At 42.0% G+C, this 17761-nt stretch overlaps 1 protein-coding gene across 2 annotated transcripts in view; it reads right to left on the reverse strand.

Moving 5' to 3' along the window:
• The window catches only part of plekhm3 (pleckstrin homology domain containing, family M, member 3), a 74728-nt gene that overhangs the window by 44624 nt on the left and 12343 nt on the right, over positions 1 to 17761 (reverse strand). For both annotated transcript variants that reach the window (XM_036571736.1, XM_036571743.1), the window contains exons 3-4: positions 13951 to 14600; positions 12154 to 12439 (exon numbers count right to left, since the gene is read on the reverse strand). In XM_036571736.1, the coding sequence (XP_036427629.1) occupies positions 12154 to 12439; positions 13951 to 14600 (936 nt within the window). The remainder of the gene's footprint in view (positions 1 to 12153; positions 12440 to 13950; positions 14601 to 17761) is intronic.

Genomic DNA, 17761 nt, shown 5'->3' on the forward strand with positions numbered 1-17761 from the left:
GCAATTAACCCCCCAGGAGCAAAAATCAGCCTTCAAACTTAGAAATAATGAGTTGAAATTTATCGCGGTATGTATCGATATCGAACGATATGAATTTTGTTTATCGTGATAACATTTTTGGCCATATCGCCCAGCTCTACTTCTAGATCCTCAGAAAAGGCCTTATGATTTCTGGGAAGCGCAATTTTAGTTCATTTTTTTCAGTAGAATAATGCTTATATTTAAACAAGCCCAAGTATTACAGTAGGGCTTCAACTCTGTAAACACACAGTGGAAAACTGGCCAATCAGGAACAGTTTTTCCCCATGATATCTAGGTAGACAGAGCTAAGTGGGTTCTCCTATTGGTTTAGGACATCAGGAGCTGAATAGAAGTCCTAACAGGTTGGATTAACTATCAGCATAATTACGAGGTGACCGAGGAGTCAACCAATCACATTTTGATTCCCAATAGGTGGGCCCAATTTCCTGACAAAAAAAGCTCACTAAGTATTCTTGAAGATCTAGATACATCGCTGACTGAATACGAGCAGCAGCCCAATCAATATCTTGTTAGAAACGTAAACAGCGGTGTCAGCCCTTTACCACTACAGAAAGAGCCACTGTGAAACTGCTACAAGGAAAACTATGCTAATATGTTTGTCACAAGCTTCAAGTAAAACGTAACGTCTCTTAAAAGCTTCAAATTTTGTGTTTGTGTTTAATCTAGAACTGCTTTTTTTCATCCCACCTTAAACTACGCAGCAGTTACATTCTGGTGCTAACAAATTTTCCATTCCTCCTTAAATGCTGAAGCAGTTATACATATAGCTTGCCCTGCTTCCCTACACCACAACCAAAGAAGCTATATATAATATATAACATATCATTGAATACTACAGTGTAAAATATAACTGTGCTAACTTAATTTTTTTTGTCCAGGCTTTGATTTTCTCTGTGGTTCTTTATGGATGTGAAAGCTGGACAACAAACAAGCGAGGCAGGAAAATATAGATGCCTTTGAACTTTGGTGTTGGCAAAGACTTGTAAGAGAACCTTGGATGGCAAAGAAAACAAACGAATGGACCCTCGACCAAATCAAGCCTCACTTTTCCCTCGAAGCCCAGATAACCAAACTGAAGCTCTTACTATGGACACTTCCTCCGTTCGGGAAGAGTTGAAGGAACGACCATCTACAAGATGGATGGATACAATCAGAGGAATCATGAACCAACCATTAAGAACCCTGAGCACCCAAACAGAAGACAGGATATTCTGGAGAAAGAACATCTATATGGTCTCCAGGAGTCGGAAACGACGACACTTCATAGTAATAATCTTCTGGTTCACTCATCTGTAACATGTTAATGTAAATGTAGTAACATATACTATTTCGTGCACACTTAAAAAATATTGTTTAGCAAAGAAAATGGTTCTGTATAGAACCATGAACACTCAAAGAACCCTTTGCATGATTAAAGCGTTCTTTGCATGGTGAAATGGCTCTCCAGATTGATGGAGAATGTGCTGTATATGGCTGAAAAGGGTTCTATATAGCACCAAAAAATGGTTCTTCTATTGTAACAAGCTTGACATCGTAACAGTAGAAAAAACTGTTTTTGGTGCTATACAGAACCCTTTTCTAAAAGGGTTCTAAATGGAACCATCTACAGCACATTCCTCACCAATCTGAAGAACGTTTTAATCATACAAAGCGTTCATGGATCTATATAGCATTTTCTTTACTAAAAAACTCGAAGAACCATCATTTTCAAGTGTGTATAATAGCTTAGTTTCTTAGATGAATCCAGTTAAGATAAATTAGTTTGGATAAGTCCTACAGACCTAAGAGTCTTCCCAGCATTCTCTGTTAATTACCTCTTAAATTGTCTAATTTTTCATTATTTCTCTTTGCATAATGTTATTTTTGTGTCATGGCGTTGTCTCGTGCTAAAATGTTAAGTTTGGATGTATTTTACATGTTTTTGTTATTCTAACCATGACGGTGTTTTGTATTCAGGTTTACCAGTTCAGCCCACAGGTATCAGCCTAGAACGCTACCAGTTGGTAAATAACAGACTCTGTGCAGTTTCTGAACAGAATGGCAAACATGCTTGAAGCCCTTCAGTCTTCAGAAATCTTGCTTCCTTTCTTCATTACTGTACGAAGAAACAGACTTGACAATATGTAGCCATCTGATAGGCCCCCATTTATTACCGTGTGAAACAATCCATTTAAATCAATGGCATTGCTTTGCAAGTCCCAATTAAACGAGAGATTAACCTAACTAGGCTGATTCAAGCTAATCTAATTAATACACCAATAAACTGAACCAGAAACAATTTCAATTTTTGAGCTGTTTGAGTCAACTTTACTCGCCGCAGAAGTGTGGATCACTATAAAACCAGACAGTGCCTGTAACTCAAATATAAAGTTATTTACGCTTGAACGTGTTAAAGGAGAAATTTCACTGAATTTTCTAAATTCTTGCATTATTCTGTCGTTGCAATGTAAACACAGTCATTTAGAGTGGTTTCATGTAAAACGGCTCGTTGCAGGGAAAGTTATAGACTTGTTCACAGTGGTGGTGATGGGAACCAGGGGTCACAATGTCCACAACACAAATACAGCCATTTTACGTACTATCCAAAACCACCAGTGAACCTACACGTGTCAAGTTTTTATATGTAATGTTTATGATGGTAAAACAATGGAAAATCTGAAAGAAATACGTTTTTAGGAGATTATTTTGCCTCACAATACACCCTCTCACAATGAGGGAATTAAAACAAATAGATTAACAAGATGTTTTAGCAAATCTACTGTAAAACAATGTCTGCCATAAGGCAGTGAAATCAAAACCACTTTGTGTAGTAATTTTCTGTGAGGGAGCTTTTAGAGGTGGACGTCTGGTTCCTATCACCACCACTGTGAACAATTCTGATGGGCTAATTGATTACAGAACTCACTTGTTGTGGGCTTGATCACCCTAACAGTAAAAACTGGTTTCAGTCTGGTTCAGGGGTCGCAACCCAACTGTTAAGAAGTGCCATTTTGTCCATTCACCAAAAATTAAACCACCTTGGTGGCCACAACATTTTATGTCCATTTTAGCATCTTGGCTGTAAATGCGTCTCAGTATGTGCTGATGTGCTAGTATCAGCAAAAAAATATAATATAAATGAAAACACAGACTCACTTTGCTCTGCTTTCAGCTTTAGCTCAGCTATAGCTGCTTTTCTTGCATCTCCGGCAGGAAACTTTTCCGCAAAAGTAGAACAGTTTTGTGTAAAACGTCTCTCAATGTTCAACTTTTTACAAGGCTGAAGTCGCTTCTCGTTCGCCAGCTTCTTCTTTGAATTTTCCTGCTCCACCTTAAATGGTGCCTGAGGCGCCAGAACTGCTGCATTATTTAAGGTGGAACGGGAAAATCTGAACAAGAATCTGACTTCAGCCTTGGGACTTTTTAGTGTTTGACAGTTTCTCGTTGCAGATTAAACGTATCAATGTCAAATTATCGATGTTCGTCTTAAATCTTTCTCTTTGCCGTTTCGTTAGCTACTAGCTAGGCCAGACTGTTGTCGTTGCTATTGGTGACCAGCAGTCTGCGTGCCGACCTTCAGGGTTAAAGGGTGAATCAGCAGTTCTACATTAACTCCAGAGTTTAAGACCATTTATTGTTAAACTGTGTTGAACGACGTAAAAGAGACGCATGTTGGTGACCCCCGGTCTAGTTCATACGTTCCAAATGAGCTTGGAAGCCAGTTTTCTGAAGCTCCAAATGCTGTAAATTCATATAAATGCCTCATTTAGGCTGAACATACAACCAAGCTTCTACCAATTTTGTCCAACAAGTGCACAAACTCAACACTGTGTGGAGCTGCAAATAGCGATAATGTGGACACGGCTTCTCTTCCAAAAGTTCTGAGCAGGACAAGCACAAAGAGCATGTTTTTCAACTCTTGAGAAGAAGAAGCAGAGAAGACGACAGACGGTGGAATGAAAAGCACAAATTTGTGTCAGCTTTTCCTATCTACAGGACTCTGCCAGGACAAAGAGGAGGAGGACATGTAATCTGTTTTTGTTGCATTTTTCTTGCTTTTTTTTTCCATCTTAGCGAACCCTCGAGTCCCAAAGAAGCGAATGACGCCGTCCCTCTTTCAAACCTCAACCCCCAACCGCGGCAACAGAGCCTGTGAGTGCAACCTTTTGTGGGTGCTAACAAATTGGGGGCAAGCGGGGTTAGCTGGGGAAAGGGGGGCGGGTGGGGAGGGAAGTGGTGCTCAATCAAAGCCCAAGACAGCACAGAGAATGCAACAGTAATAAGACAAAACTCAAGACCCCCTCCTATTAGGGGAAACACCATCACTACCTTTCAGTCCCTCCCCCAAAAAGCCCTCACTGGGGCCATTGTCCTGCTCGTCCACTCTCAAACAGCAGCTTCCCCTCGCTCTCCCTCTCCAGCTCCTGTCCGCTCAGCCCTCCAAAGCTGAGCCCCCCCCCCAGGATAATCCTCCTGACAGCTCCTCGGAGGCCAGGGATATTTGTTTAGGGAAAAACGATTAAACTGTAATACAACAGGCTGGCCCCTGACTCCCCCTTCAACGCCAAAGTGACTGACAAGAAAAAGCAGTCAAAAGGAAACTGGCAGCTATCCCAAATAGAGAGAGAGAGAGAGATAGAGAGAGAGAGAGAGAGAGAGAGAGAGGGGGGAAGAAATGGGGGCGGTGAAGAGGAACAAGACCAATGGAAAAGAGCAAAAAATGATAAGAAGGGCAAGGATTTTTAGAGGAGAGGTGAAAGTCAGAAAGAGCCGTTTAGTCAAAATCAAGCATTTTGTTGTCTGTGTGGTTTTGTACTTCGGCTCGCTCAGCCTTCACGCTTTCATTTGCAATTTCTAGGGCTGTAACAATGCATGTTTCAGGGCTGCAACTACTGACTATATTTATTTTTGAATATTCTATCAAACACTACCTCAAATATTTGAACATGCTATAAGAAAACGTAAAAATTAAGGCTGGGTTTACACGTTTACGCAACTTTAGTTGCTTGAAACCTACATGAAACTAAATTGCGCTTGAGTTGCATAATGTAAAGCATCCTGCAAGTCATTTGCAACAGTTGTTGCAGTCATGTAACGGGTTTCATGAAACAGCTAATCAAAACAGCGACAACACATCACATGATCATGTTGAACGACATTCATTCAAACTATTGATTTGACTGGATCAATGGAAAATAAAACAGACGATGGCTTATTGGGTGGTTGAAAAGAAGGTTCCCTGAGTGACCCGAGGTTGGTCAGTTTCCGGAGTCATGACAACAAAACAGCTAACGCTAACAGCTGCACAATGGAAAGCAATCTGCAACTCAGAAACTCAGCAGCAACAGTTGTAGCAGTCATGGAACAGGTTTCATGAAACAGCTAATCAAAACAGCGATAACAGATCACATTATCATGTTGAACGACATTCATTCAACTATTAATTTCACTGACCAATGGACAAGAAAATAAAAAAGAAGATTGCTTACTGGGCAGTGAAAAAGGAGACCCTCTTACCGACTCCAGGTTGGTCAGTTTCCAGAGTCATGACAACAAACGTGCTACGCAATGTTTCTTTAACCAGCTAATGCTAACAACTGTTTAAACACCTGCTTGTGCCGCTGTTTATTCCTCTTTAGCTTGCTGTTGTTGTGATGCCTCTTCGCTTGCTGCCCCCTAATTTTACACAGAGCTCAGATTTGTTTGGGATCCAAAAGATGAAATTTATTACAGAAATATACATAAAATATATAAAGAACTATAATCAAAACGGTAAAAATGTATGAAAATGACATTCTGGCAAAAATGATATGGTGCATCAAAAATGCAAGGTGCTAATGTGGCTGCCCAGTGGAGTAACTGAGTGTATGCAAAGTTGTTTTCAAATTGCTGGAAACTTACAATGAAATTATGCTGCAGTGAACTCACAACATGCAACTAGTTGCATGAAAGTTTCATTGCGCAAAGAGAGCCTACAATATGCGTTTCACTCTAATAATTAAATACAAAAAGTCATTATCTTTGTTGTTATTAATATTATTGTTATTATTTTTATGACTACACTAAAATGTAATAAAAATCATCACTGATAAACAATTATTTTCTTAGTTAGTACCTCTGATGAGGTAAACTGACCTGTTATCGCAGCTTTTAATGTGTTTATCGTGCAAACTCATTATTAGTCCCACAACACTATTAGTCCCACCTTTGTATTCTAACCCATCCATGCAGTGAAACACCACACACACACACTAGTGAACATGTACACTAGGGGGCAGTGAGCACACTCGCCCGGAGCAGTGGGCAGCCCTATCCGCAGTGCCCGGGGAGCAGTTGGGGGTTAGGTGTCTTGCTCAAGGGCACTTCATTCACGTACTGTCAGCACAGATCGAACCGGCGACCTTCCGGTCACAAGGCTGGTTCCCTAACCTCCAGCCCATGACTGCCCCGTACAATAACATATCGCAATATATAAAAAAAAATACATTTCATCGTGCAGCTCAGGTGTTTATGAAGCTTTCACCAGGCTTTGGCTTTGACCAAAAAAGTGAAAGTAAAATCAACACTGGCATTTCTTTTAAAGTTTGTATTGAAAATTTGAAAATGCCTGTTGTCCTTTACTTTGTGTGTAAATTACATGATGAAGGGACCAAAAGAAACGGCCCAAAATAACTTGGAAAAAAGTCTGGTTCCATTGACTTACATTAAAAGTAAAGCATGTTTTTTCCTTCTCCTGTAAAGTTACAATTTAGGAGATACGAGGTTTTGTTCTGACAGCATCATCATGCATTATTACACCAAAAGTCATCACCTGATTTATTCCATTACACTGTGAATCCTATGAATCTAACATCCAAAACAGAAGACATCCCACCAACAGAGGACACAGCTAAAGCACTGTTCGCCATTCAATTCAATTTTTCATTTGAAAGAAAACACACTGAGTGAAGCTCCCAAAAACGGTCCCATATGGAAAGCGGTGCGAGTGCCCAAGAAGTTTAAAAGAGCAGAGGAAAGGAGAAAGCACATCAAATAAGATTAAGAAGGGAAAAAGAAAGGTGGACGGCTAATGAGAAGTGAGGAAAAGAAAGGAAACAAAGGAGCATGCGAGTAAGGGAGCAGAATGTGAGTGGGAGAAGGAAAAGAAAGAATGAATGAGGGGGAAAGAGAGAGAGGCAGAGAGAGAGAGCACTGGTGAAAGAACAGACTTGTATCCAGCTGTTCCTCTTTTTTCCATACACCGACACCTTTCATTCAAAATTCTTTCGTAGCACTGAATCACCGAATCGAACAATTAGAGCCCGAACCGATCGGAGCATCCAGGGCGCCTTTGAGCATTTTTCTTTTCCTGCTGTATTCGGGCCAATTATCGTCAGGTGCCTGCTTCTCTTGTTTAGTAAGGCTTTCAAACCCCCTGCATTAAAAGACCACTGGTTACAACCAAGAAGGAGGAAAGCGACTCATTCATACCTTTTAAGAGGGTGGAAATTGCACCGTGGCTGGGGGACAGTGGAAGGTACCATTCAACACGCAAATTATGAAAGATTAAAAATTAGGCCTGTCATAATTACAAAATTTTAGCTGGCATATTTTCAAAAAAACACGCTGTTAAAAATATTTCTTATTAAAAAGTGAAGGGACAGAAAAATAAATGACAAAAAGAGGTTTATTTAAGCAAAAAATAATAATAATAATAAAAAAAATAAAAAAAATAAAAAAACAAATTATATATATATATATATATATACATACACCAAAATTAACATACATTTTAGTTGTATCTTGATTCAAACTTTCGGCCATACTGCCCACTACAGCTAGAAAAAATTGTGAATCTTATTAAGAGTGACCGGTCTGCCAAAATTTCCCCAAAAGCACAGAGGCAAAATCACCCAGAAAGCCACCAAGGGTTCCAGGAGAACATCCAAGGAACTGTAGGCCTCTGTACCCTCAGTTAAGCTCAGTATTCATGACTCCACAGTTAGAAAGGAATTGGGGGGAAAAAGTGATATTAATGGAAGAGCAGCAAAGCATAAAACCGCTAGCCAAAAAAAACATCAATCCTCACCTCAGATTCACAAAAAAAGCACCTGGACATCCCCCAAGTCTTTTGGGATAACGTACTAAACAAAGACCAGTTTGAAGTGTAACTTTTTGCACAAGGTCCCTTTATATCTGCCGTTCTGTATTTCAGAACAGGAACATCATACCAACATTCAAACATTGCGGTGGTAGTCAGAAGGTGTGGGGATGTTTTGCCCCCTCAGGACACAACGAATTGTGTTCTGCATCAGAGAATCCATGACATTGATTCGTACATGAGCCGAAGCTGAAACATAATCGGGTTATGGAGGAAGACAATGTTAAATGTTTAGGAGTGGCTTTGTCTGGGCTCCCGAGTGGCGCAACCGTCTAAGCGTTGGCCCTGTCATCAGGAGATCGCGAGTTCCATCCCTGGTGATGCTACAGCCGTCCGTAGCCGGGAGTCCGAGAGAGCACAATTGGCCTCGCTCTGTCTGGGTGGGTAGGATGGCCCCTCCTTCTCCCCCCATCACTCAGCGCGATGCTAGTCAGCACAGGCGTCTGTTAGCTGACGTAACAGATCTGGTGGTTGGCGCTTTCCTCCGAGCGCGTTCAGCTGTCCAATGACGTTGCGTGAGCGGCAGTTCGAAAAGATGCGGTGGCTGGTTTCACAGGTCTCGGAGGAAGCCTGTGTTAGCCTCGCCCTCCTAGCGTTGATAGCATTGTGTGTGATTGGGGGAGTCCTAACTAGCGGGTGGAATTGGCTATGACTAAATTGGGGTAAAAATTTAAAAACATAATAATACAAAAAAAATATGTAAAAGGAGTGGCTTTGTCAAAGTCCTGACTTTGAACAACAGAGATGTTCTGGCAAGGCCTCGAATGAGAAATCCACGCTTGAGAATCTACCAGTATATTGGAATTAAAGCACCTCTGCAAAGAAGACTGGGCTCAAATTCCTCCAGGACAATGTCAAAAGCTGATATCAAATTATAGCAAATGTTAGTTGCAGTTATCGCTGCTAAAGGTCATGAGGATATTAAGAAAGTTATTGGTTTAAGGGGATGATCAGTGAGCTGGATATTTTTGCTCTAGAATAATTAAAATAATGTTTATTGTTCTCTTTAGATCTAAAAGCATTCAGTGTGACAAATATCGCTGTTGTCGAAAACCTCGCATCTAAAATTGGTAACTTTACAGGAGAAGGAAAAAACCTACTTTACTTTTAATGTAAGTCAATGTTCATCACGAAATTCACACACAATATAAAGGGCAACAGGTATTGTCACATTATGTCACAAACTAAAAAACGTCAGAAATGGAGATACGAGGTTTTCTTCCGACAACAGCGACGTGCAGTAATAAAGATAATCGGGGGGCAAATACTTTTTCACGGCACACAGCATTTCATCATGATGTGGTTACTGATGTCATAATACAACTTCATTTACAATTCAGCACCAACATGCATGCAGATTAAGCTTGTGGCACAATTGCATCAGATGCTTTCTGTCTTTCCTTCGACATTCGATCCCACATTTCTGCTGATATCCAATATCGGATACCCAGTATTGGAAAACTGAGATCTCCTCAATGCTCTGCACTACAGCTATTATCTGTATTTTGAAATGAGAATACTGAGTTAAAACAGAGTCCCTCCCCTGCTGTCTACCTAACCTTTTGAAGCTCACCACAACAAAGCAGACCACCGCCACCACAGGCAGACAGCATAGGACTATGAATAATACCATGTTGTCATGAAGCAAAACATAAACAAACACATGCAGCATATGGAGTTGGGGGACAGTGCCCATTTGCCAAATTATAGAGCAGCGGTGAGGATTCACCGCCGGCTTTGTAAGACGGATGCTTGTTTGTTTGAGTAATAGAAAATGATTCCGTGCAGCCTCGGTTAACCGGAGTTAAAAAAGCATGACGCTCGGGTGATGTCATTGGCTGAAATGATGGAAAAACTCTGAAGGCCTTCACAGGTCATGAAAGCAGCCTGATAAGACGCTGCATTGTGCAACTGAAGAGTGAAAGGATTTGCACTAACATGGAGCACTTTAAAAGACAGATATGTTGCTTGTACTGGGTAGTAGTTTGCCATATGGCCAAAAATGCATATCATGTACAGTTTACACCGATCAGGCATAACATTATGACCACCCCCTTGTTTCTACACTCATTGTCCATTTTATCAGCTCCACTTACTATATAGGTGCACTTTGTAGTTCTACAGTTACAGACTGTAGTCCATCTGTTTCTCTGATACTTTGTTAGCCCCCTTTTACCCTGTTCTTCAGTGGTCAGGACCTGTGGGCAGCGTGCTGTGACCACTGATGAAGGACTAGAGGATGACTAACACAAACTGTGCAGCAGCAGATGAGCTATCGTCTCTGACTTTACATCTACAAGGTGGTCTGACAAGGTAGGAGTGTCTAATAGAGTGGACAGTGAGTGGACACTCCAGCAGCACTGCTGTGTCTGATCCACTCAGACCAGCACAACACACACTAACACACCACCACCACGTCAGTGTTACTGCAGTGCTGAGAATGATCCACCACCCAAACAGTACCTGCTCTGTGAGGGTCCATGGGGATCCTGACCACTGAAGAACAGGGTAAAAGGGGGCTAACAAAGTATGCAGAGAAACAGATGGACTACAGTCTGTAACTGTAGAACTACAAAGTGCACCTATATAGTAAGTGGAGCTGATAAAATGGACAATGAGCGTAGAAACAAGGAGGTGGTCATAATGTTATGCCTGATCGATGTATATCAGTTTTTTTTGTTGTTTTTTGTTGTTGTTGTTTTTTTTTTTAATTAAAGCCATTTTAGAAAAAAAACAAAAAACAACAAAAAAATGATATACACCGATCAGGCATAACATTATGACCACCTCCTTGTTACTACGCTTAAGTAAACCTCCTATTTTTGCTTATTATACTGAGATGTCCCTTTATTTTATAAGAACCATTTTTACCAAACAACACAAACCTGAAATATTTTCACTGTGCAGAAAAGTGAAAACAAAACTAAACAATATATAAATAAACCTATGTCAACATTGCTAACACTAGTCCTCCTGACCTGGCAAAAATGCTGCTATACGTTGTTTCACACCTTAATTCCGACAAGGCTGAAGTTGCTTCTTATTTGGCAGCTTTTTGCTCTATTTTTCCGTTCCACCTTAAACGGAGCAGCAGTTACGTACTGACATCTGTACAGGCACCTGAGTGTAACTGCTACATCATTTAAGGCAGACCGGGAAATGTGAATAAGAAGCCAACTGCGCTTTGTTGAATTTTGTTAAAGGACATCATTTGTCTCATACATGCGCCCCATATACATGTGCCTCCAACCGTCAGACACTGCTGTAATATTCAGTCATTCACGGTTCAGTACCAGCTGGTTTAGTATCAGTGCTATAAAACAGAACTTTGAAATAATCCCAGAGTATTTTAATCCTGTGCTATAAAAAAGAACCACAAAAATAACTCCAAGTTACATTAAAGTCGCACTATGTATGATCTGGGGATTTGGAGACCTCTCTGGTGGAAATGTGTAACTACACACAATGTGAGGAAGAACATTTTGTAACATGGGTCGTGCTTTGGATCCCTTTACCGAGCAGAAGAATCTGAATCTCACAAATCTTGGTGAAGGCCGTATCTTAAGAGGGCGTGAGTGGATTGTCTGCTATTTTCATCATATCTTTATCAGGATAATGTTGATTTTGCATTTGAGACCTAAATACCGAGCTGGACCTTCTGTTTGAGCATGTGCGTGGCATACGTGAAGTTAATATGTAAGGATGTATGACGCAGTCCAAAAAACTTTTATTTCAGGCTTTACATTGCCCAAATCAAGACCTACCTCGAGTGTACAACAAAAAATGTTTAGTTTTATGCACTGTTGACTGTGGACTGTCAATTCCCAAACTAATGATGACGCTAATCACAAAATTTTCAATTAAGACAGCTAAGTAGTCGGTTAGGGTAAACAGTTCTTATTAAATGAAATGTCTGGACATGTTTTCTACTTGTGAACAGTCAAACATATTGATGATATGATGTGCTACTGCTTAGTTAACACAGCGCTAACCTGCACATCTGAAGCTTTGGGCAGTCAGGCCTTTCTCCACAGCCAAGCAGGTGAGGATGCTGAGGAAGCTGGTGGTGACGGACTGCCGTTTAGCCCTCTGGGCCTCCCTCTGCCGCCATTCCCGGGTTGGCTTGCTCCTCATCAGCACTCCAGGGGGCGCTAGCTGGTGGCTGCTCTCTCCCTGCGGCCTCTGGGCAGCCACAGCCGTGCGCAGGGCCTCCACCCAGTCCTGGGCTTTGGCTTCGCTCTCCGCCCGCAGACGAAGCACCTCATCTGGGAAGATGGCCTGTAAGTAGGGATGGGCATGTTAACCATACTTGCTTTGGAATACTTTACATAATATTTATTTGGAATGAAATATAACAATTTATCTTGGAGGGTTATTAATAAATATGAAAATCAGAAAGGTATAACCTTTGTTTATTGCGCAGCTAGAATATGAAGTAATTTATAGTTGACTGGTTGATTTAGTGATGTCATGATTTTTAGGCATGTGATTTGACCTTCAGTTGACCAGTTAACCAACAAATGATAACTCTGAGCTGCACATATGTACAGCATACAAATTTGTTATTTTTATGTTTGATATATTTCCATATATAACTCTGCGTAGATGTTGTCATTTCACTTAAAGGTGAACAGATGTAAACAGAGTCATTCAGAGAGGTTTGGTGAAATGCTCCATTCTAGAGAAGCTTACAGTGTCAGAATTGTTCACAGTGGAGGTGATAGGAAACAGATGTTCCTTCACAGAAAGTTGTTACATAAAGTGGTTATGAATGTGCTGCCTAATGCCTGAGACTTTGTTTTACAATAGTTTTGAGATCAGGTTTTGGCCTAAAACTTCTATTCATGGTGAAAGTACAGACAGTCTGCTGTAAAGCAAAATAGCCCCCAAAGAAAACTTATTTTTTCAGAATTTTGATTTTTTACCATCATCAACATTACATATAAAAGCTCAGAAGACACATACAAGTTTGCTGATGTTTGTGTTGTAGACATTGTGACCCCTGAAGTCGGTGAGATTCTCTATAATGAATCATTCTGCATCAAACCACTTTGAATGACTTTTAACGTTGTTTACATCTCAGTGTTTGAGTTATACAGAAATTCTATAGAAAATCCATTGGAATTCCCAAAACTGCAGACGCTTTATTTGAATATCTGATTATACAGATGGATACTAAGAAAAATCCAGTTCTGCCTGTAACAAATGCAAACAAAGTAAACAAACATAAAGTGTGTTCTTCAATACAATCACACAATATATCTCAAAAAATATCCGAAAGTCTTTTTAATTACTGAAGTGCACCCACTGCCAAGACAGGTGCTCAACTGCACACACACATTTTGTATATCCTCCATAGAGAAGCATTGGCCATTAGAACGGGATGCTCTGGAGCAGCCGAACACAGTCACCATGCCCAGCGCCAAATGTTTGCTAAAGGGTTATAAACCCCACCCTAGCACTTGGCTGTGGAGCAGTGGAACTGAGTTCTCTGGAGTGATGAAGCTCCATCCAAAACTTCTGGGATATGCTGGAGATCCAGAACTAAACATCCACCATCAGTACCTGACCTTGTAGGTAAATGCGATCAAACTCTCACAGTAATGCTCCTACATCTAGTGTAAAGCCTTCCCAGAAGAGTAAAGGCAGCAGCGAAGTAGTAGCTATAAACTCCCTATTAAAACCCTTGATTTCTCTGGAGTCTACAAACCTTTGGACATATAATGTTCATGCAAACATACACAATGTATTTTAAGGGACCGTATTCAAGTAAGCAAGCCCATCTATACCTGGAAGCGGGCGCAGGTGGCGCCATCGGCCTCGTCCCGCTGCACTGCAAGGCAGGATGCTAGAGGGTACTGCAGCACCGGCTCATGGACAGGGCCTCGGCCCTCGGTGGGGAAGGCCTGCAGCTGAGTGCGGCTGAGCACGAAGGTGAAGGTGCTCCAGTTGTTGAGGTCGCTGAGCTGGTACAGGAGGCCCGCCTTAAGGACGTCAGCGCAGCGCTGGGTGAACAGGGGCAGGGCCGTGGGACGGACCGGAGGACGTGGGACAGCAGAGTTGGAGTCAAGATCCGTCTCGCGGGGGGTCGGTGGTTCCCCCTGACTGTTAGCGGGACGGGCGGCTAGGACGCGCTCCCAGAGGAGCCGGCGCCACTCCAGCGCTTCCCACTGGCAGGGGGCGCGCAGCTGCAGACGGGTGCTGTTGAAGAAAAGGGCCTGAAGAACGCGGCCGTCCTGTGGGTGCGGTGCGCCCACACCCTGGCAGTGTGACAGGGACAGGGCGGTGCATAGTTGCCTGTTCCCACTGCTGTCCAGGCTATAGAGCCGCAGCTCGCAGGGTGTGAGCTCCACATGGCAGGCACTCCAGCGGCCCCATGGACCCTCCCTTTGTTCCAATATGCCCTGCTTGACCAGGCTGGGGCTACCCTCCTTGTTGGCTGGGGGAACAAAGTGTGCAGTAAAGAGTGTGAGAGAAAACCCTAAAACCGACCCACTGATATGTAAATGAAACACACATGTAAACAAAAAAAACATGGGAAGTATTTGAAAATAACATTGTGGTTTACTGAATTGGACAGCAATGTCAATTAGCTGATAGTGGAAAAAACTATATATTGTTTACTTAAAAATAAAAGCACTCTACAATATTGTTCTTGTAACACACGCATGATAGGGATGCACCGATAGTGTGGCCCGATACCAATAACCAATATTTTTCATGTACATATCTGCTGATACTGATAAACTAGTCCGAAATGTATTAATTTGGCACTAGATTCACCTGGATTAGCACTAGAAAAACATAACATTTATTTCTGTAGGGTTACAAATGCAGTAAAATGAATAAAACAAACTAAGTAACCCAGTATCACCTAAACATTCTGCGCTTAAGTGCGCTAAATTTCGGGATCGACACCAAAGGAATTAAATAAGTGATTTTTCCTCACTGTATCATGCAAAACATACAGACTGATGACTTGTTGCACAGCTGTCACTGGCTTTAACGGGTCTGCTGAAACACATCGACTACGCTACGGATACACTTTGAACTCCCACCCAGCACATTTAACCTCTTTCTGCAGGCCCTCTAGTGGACATTCTCCTGGTGGAATGGGAATCAACTCCAACATTCGTAGTTACTATACTCAAATGACACTGTTGGCTCTGTGTATAAAATGTGACTATGTATTGAGCTGCTAGAGAGCAACGAGGGGTAAAAGGGAGGTGAGAACCCCCAGTTGCGAAAACAATTAACACCTCTCCACAAAGACGGCAGTGTCAAGATAAAAAGGACAGCCTAAATGCAGCTTTCTTGCTTCTAATACAATAAAAAAACAATATTTAAACACAATAAAAACACTTTTATACATGTTGACTTGCTTGCTAACCTAGATGAAAGATGAAAATCCAGTTCGCTTCCGATTATGTCAGACATATTTATACTGAAATATATTCCATTCCAACATTATTGGAAAAAAATGCATAGTTCAACCGAGGGACCTCCAGAAACAGGCAGGACATCATATTACTGGAAGCGTCTTTGCAGTAACACTAATGTATGAATATGGTCAGTCAAACTTTCAGAGAATGGCAAACTCATCATTACTTCATTATAGTCTCCAATTTCTTTAGCAACACCCAGATGCTCACACCGGCGTCATGTCCACAAGACAGTGAGTAAACAGTTCCCATACAGCCGTCGCTTGTACAGTTAAACACGAGGTACGACTTATTGGCCAGGCTGCCAAGTCAGGTTCAGACATTTTTTAATTCGATAAGACCTAAAGTTCCCAGAGGAACTGCTCTCTGATACGACATTTATCAGTGATGAACACAGATGCTCGCATTGGCCAGTGATGGATGATATTTTGCTATGTGATAGCGGCTCGGCGAGTCCTAGCAAGAGTTCCCTCACAAGAATTCCCTGTGACCTCAGCAGGAAGAAACATCATTGTTTGCAGGACCACTGTGCAAACAAAACGGCCGAGAGCGACCCCTAATCTGGGGCACTCCTTTTCAGCCCTTCCTCTGTCTGCTCACTTCTTTCGCACAGTGCCTCTCCGTTATCTCCTTTCCTCTCTCCCTCCACGGCACCCTTCTTCCCTACATTTCCTTGGCTAGGGCACAAGCAGGTTTCCTTTCGAGCCTAAGAATCGTGGTGGGTGTTTGGAACTGGCACCGTACACTCTCGGACACTCGCATCTGACAGAGGTCAAATGGAAGGCTGTTTAAAAGCAACTTCCCAAATGTTGTTCTTAGGTCTTATCTCCAATCTAACAGTCAAAACTGCAGCTTCCATAAGCACAGTGCACATAATGGGCTGTTCCCTGCCTCGAGGCTGATAAACTAAGCATACTGTAAGCTGGGCTAATTTGAGTCAGTCAGGGAGGCATCATCGGGTGCCAGGAGGGCTGCTGTGCTTCGGCCTTCTGGAACCTTTCTCTGGAGGCCGTGGGGCTTCCCTTGCTCTCAGTGCTTCAAAGGAACATTCGAGTTTACAGACATGGAAAGGGTCAGTGTTAATTTCACGCTAGAGGAGAAGTGCGCGCTGACATGACTCAATTAGCAAGTCGGCGCTGTGCCGGTCAGCACTTTAACAAGGCCTGGACAGGGTAATATATAAAAAGGGCACCAGGGACAAAGCTTAGTCATATTTGCTAAGATCAAATGACATCGTTATGACCTCATCTAGTCCAAATCAGGTACCGAGGAATCAGCAGCAACGTTCTGAAGTAAGCTGAGTAAGCTCAAAGGTCTACCCAGGATTGTCATGTATGGCCATTTGAAGGGGCATTCCGGCCTAGAACTGGCATTTAATACGGTGTTTGTCACATTGCAAAATACAGGGTGATTCAAAAAGATTCACCCGATTTCAAAGTGCCATATTTTTACAACCGTGAGGCGCCTAGGAACCAATCACATACCAATTGAAAGAGGTGGCCATAGAGTTTCTGACTGTCAGTGGAAGACGGCTCCCTTCAGTCTGAGAGGAGCTGAGACCCCTGAGCAGAAAGGGTTCTGCGTTCTCCACTTTAATAAGAGTGAATCCGTCATAACTGTGCAGTGTGATTTTCGTGGGCAGTGAAGCTCCAACAGATCAGAGCGTTCGTCGTTGGTTCCACAACACTGGATGATCTCCGAAATCACACTGAAAGAGCCGTGAGTGCAGCGACACCCAACATGCTCAATCTTGTATGGGATGAGTTTGACTATGGCGTTGATGTTGTCCGTACAGCTGGAGGAGCTTCATATTGAGCACTTGTAAAATTACATAATAAACTTTATGCTCATTTAAACCATTTACAGTTTACTGCACTGTTCTGTAAAGATTTACAAAAGAAATAAATCATTTTGAAATCGGATGAATCTTTTTGAACCCTGTATTCTATTGCGCAGCAGTGCATCCTTTGGCCTTACCAGCTTGACAGAAATCATGATTTTGTGTCTTTTTTGTCGTTCATCAATGTTTTCTCACTACAATACCCAGCATGCCTATGATTTAACCATTGGGAACATCCTCACAGTGATAAAGAAATCCTGAGTGCTAGCATAGTCACAGATGTAGAAGCTATTACTGATATTATACTTGGTTCCTAGC

This window comes from Colossoma macropomum, unplaced genomic scaffold (genome assembly GCF_904425465.1).
Source record: "Colossoma macropomum unplaced genomic scaffold, Colossoma_macropomum, whole genome shotgun sequence".
Lineage (NCBI taxonomy): Eukaryota > Metazoa > Chordata > Actinopteri > Characiformes > Serrasalmidae > Colossoma > Colossoma macropomum.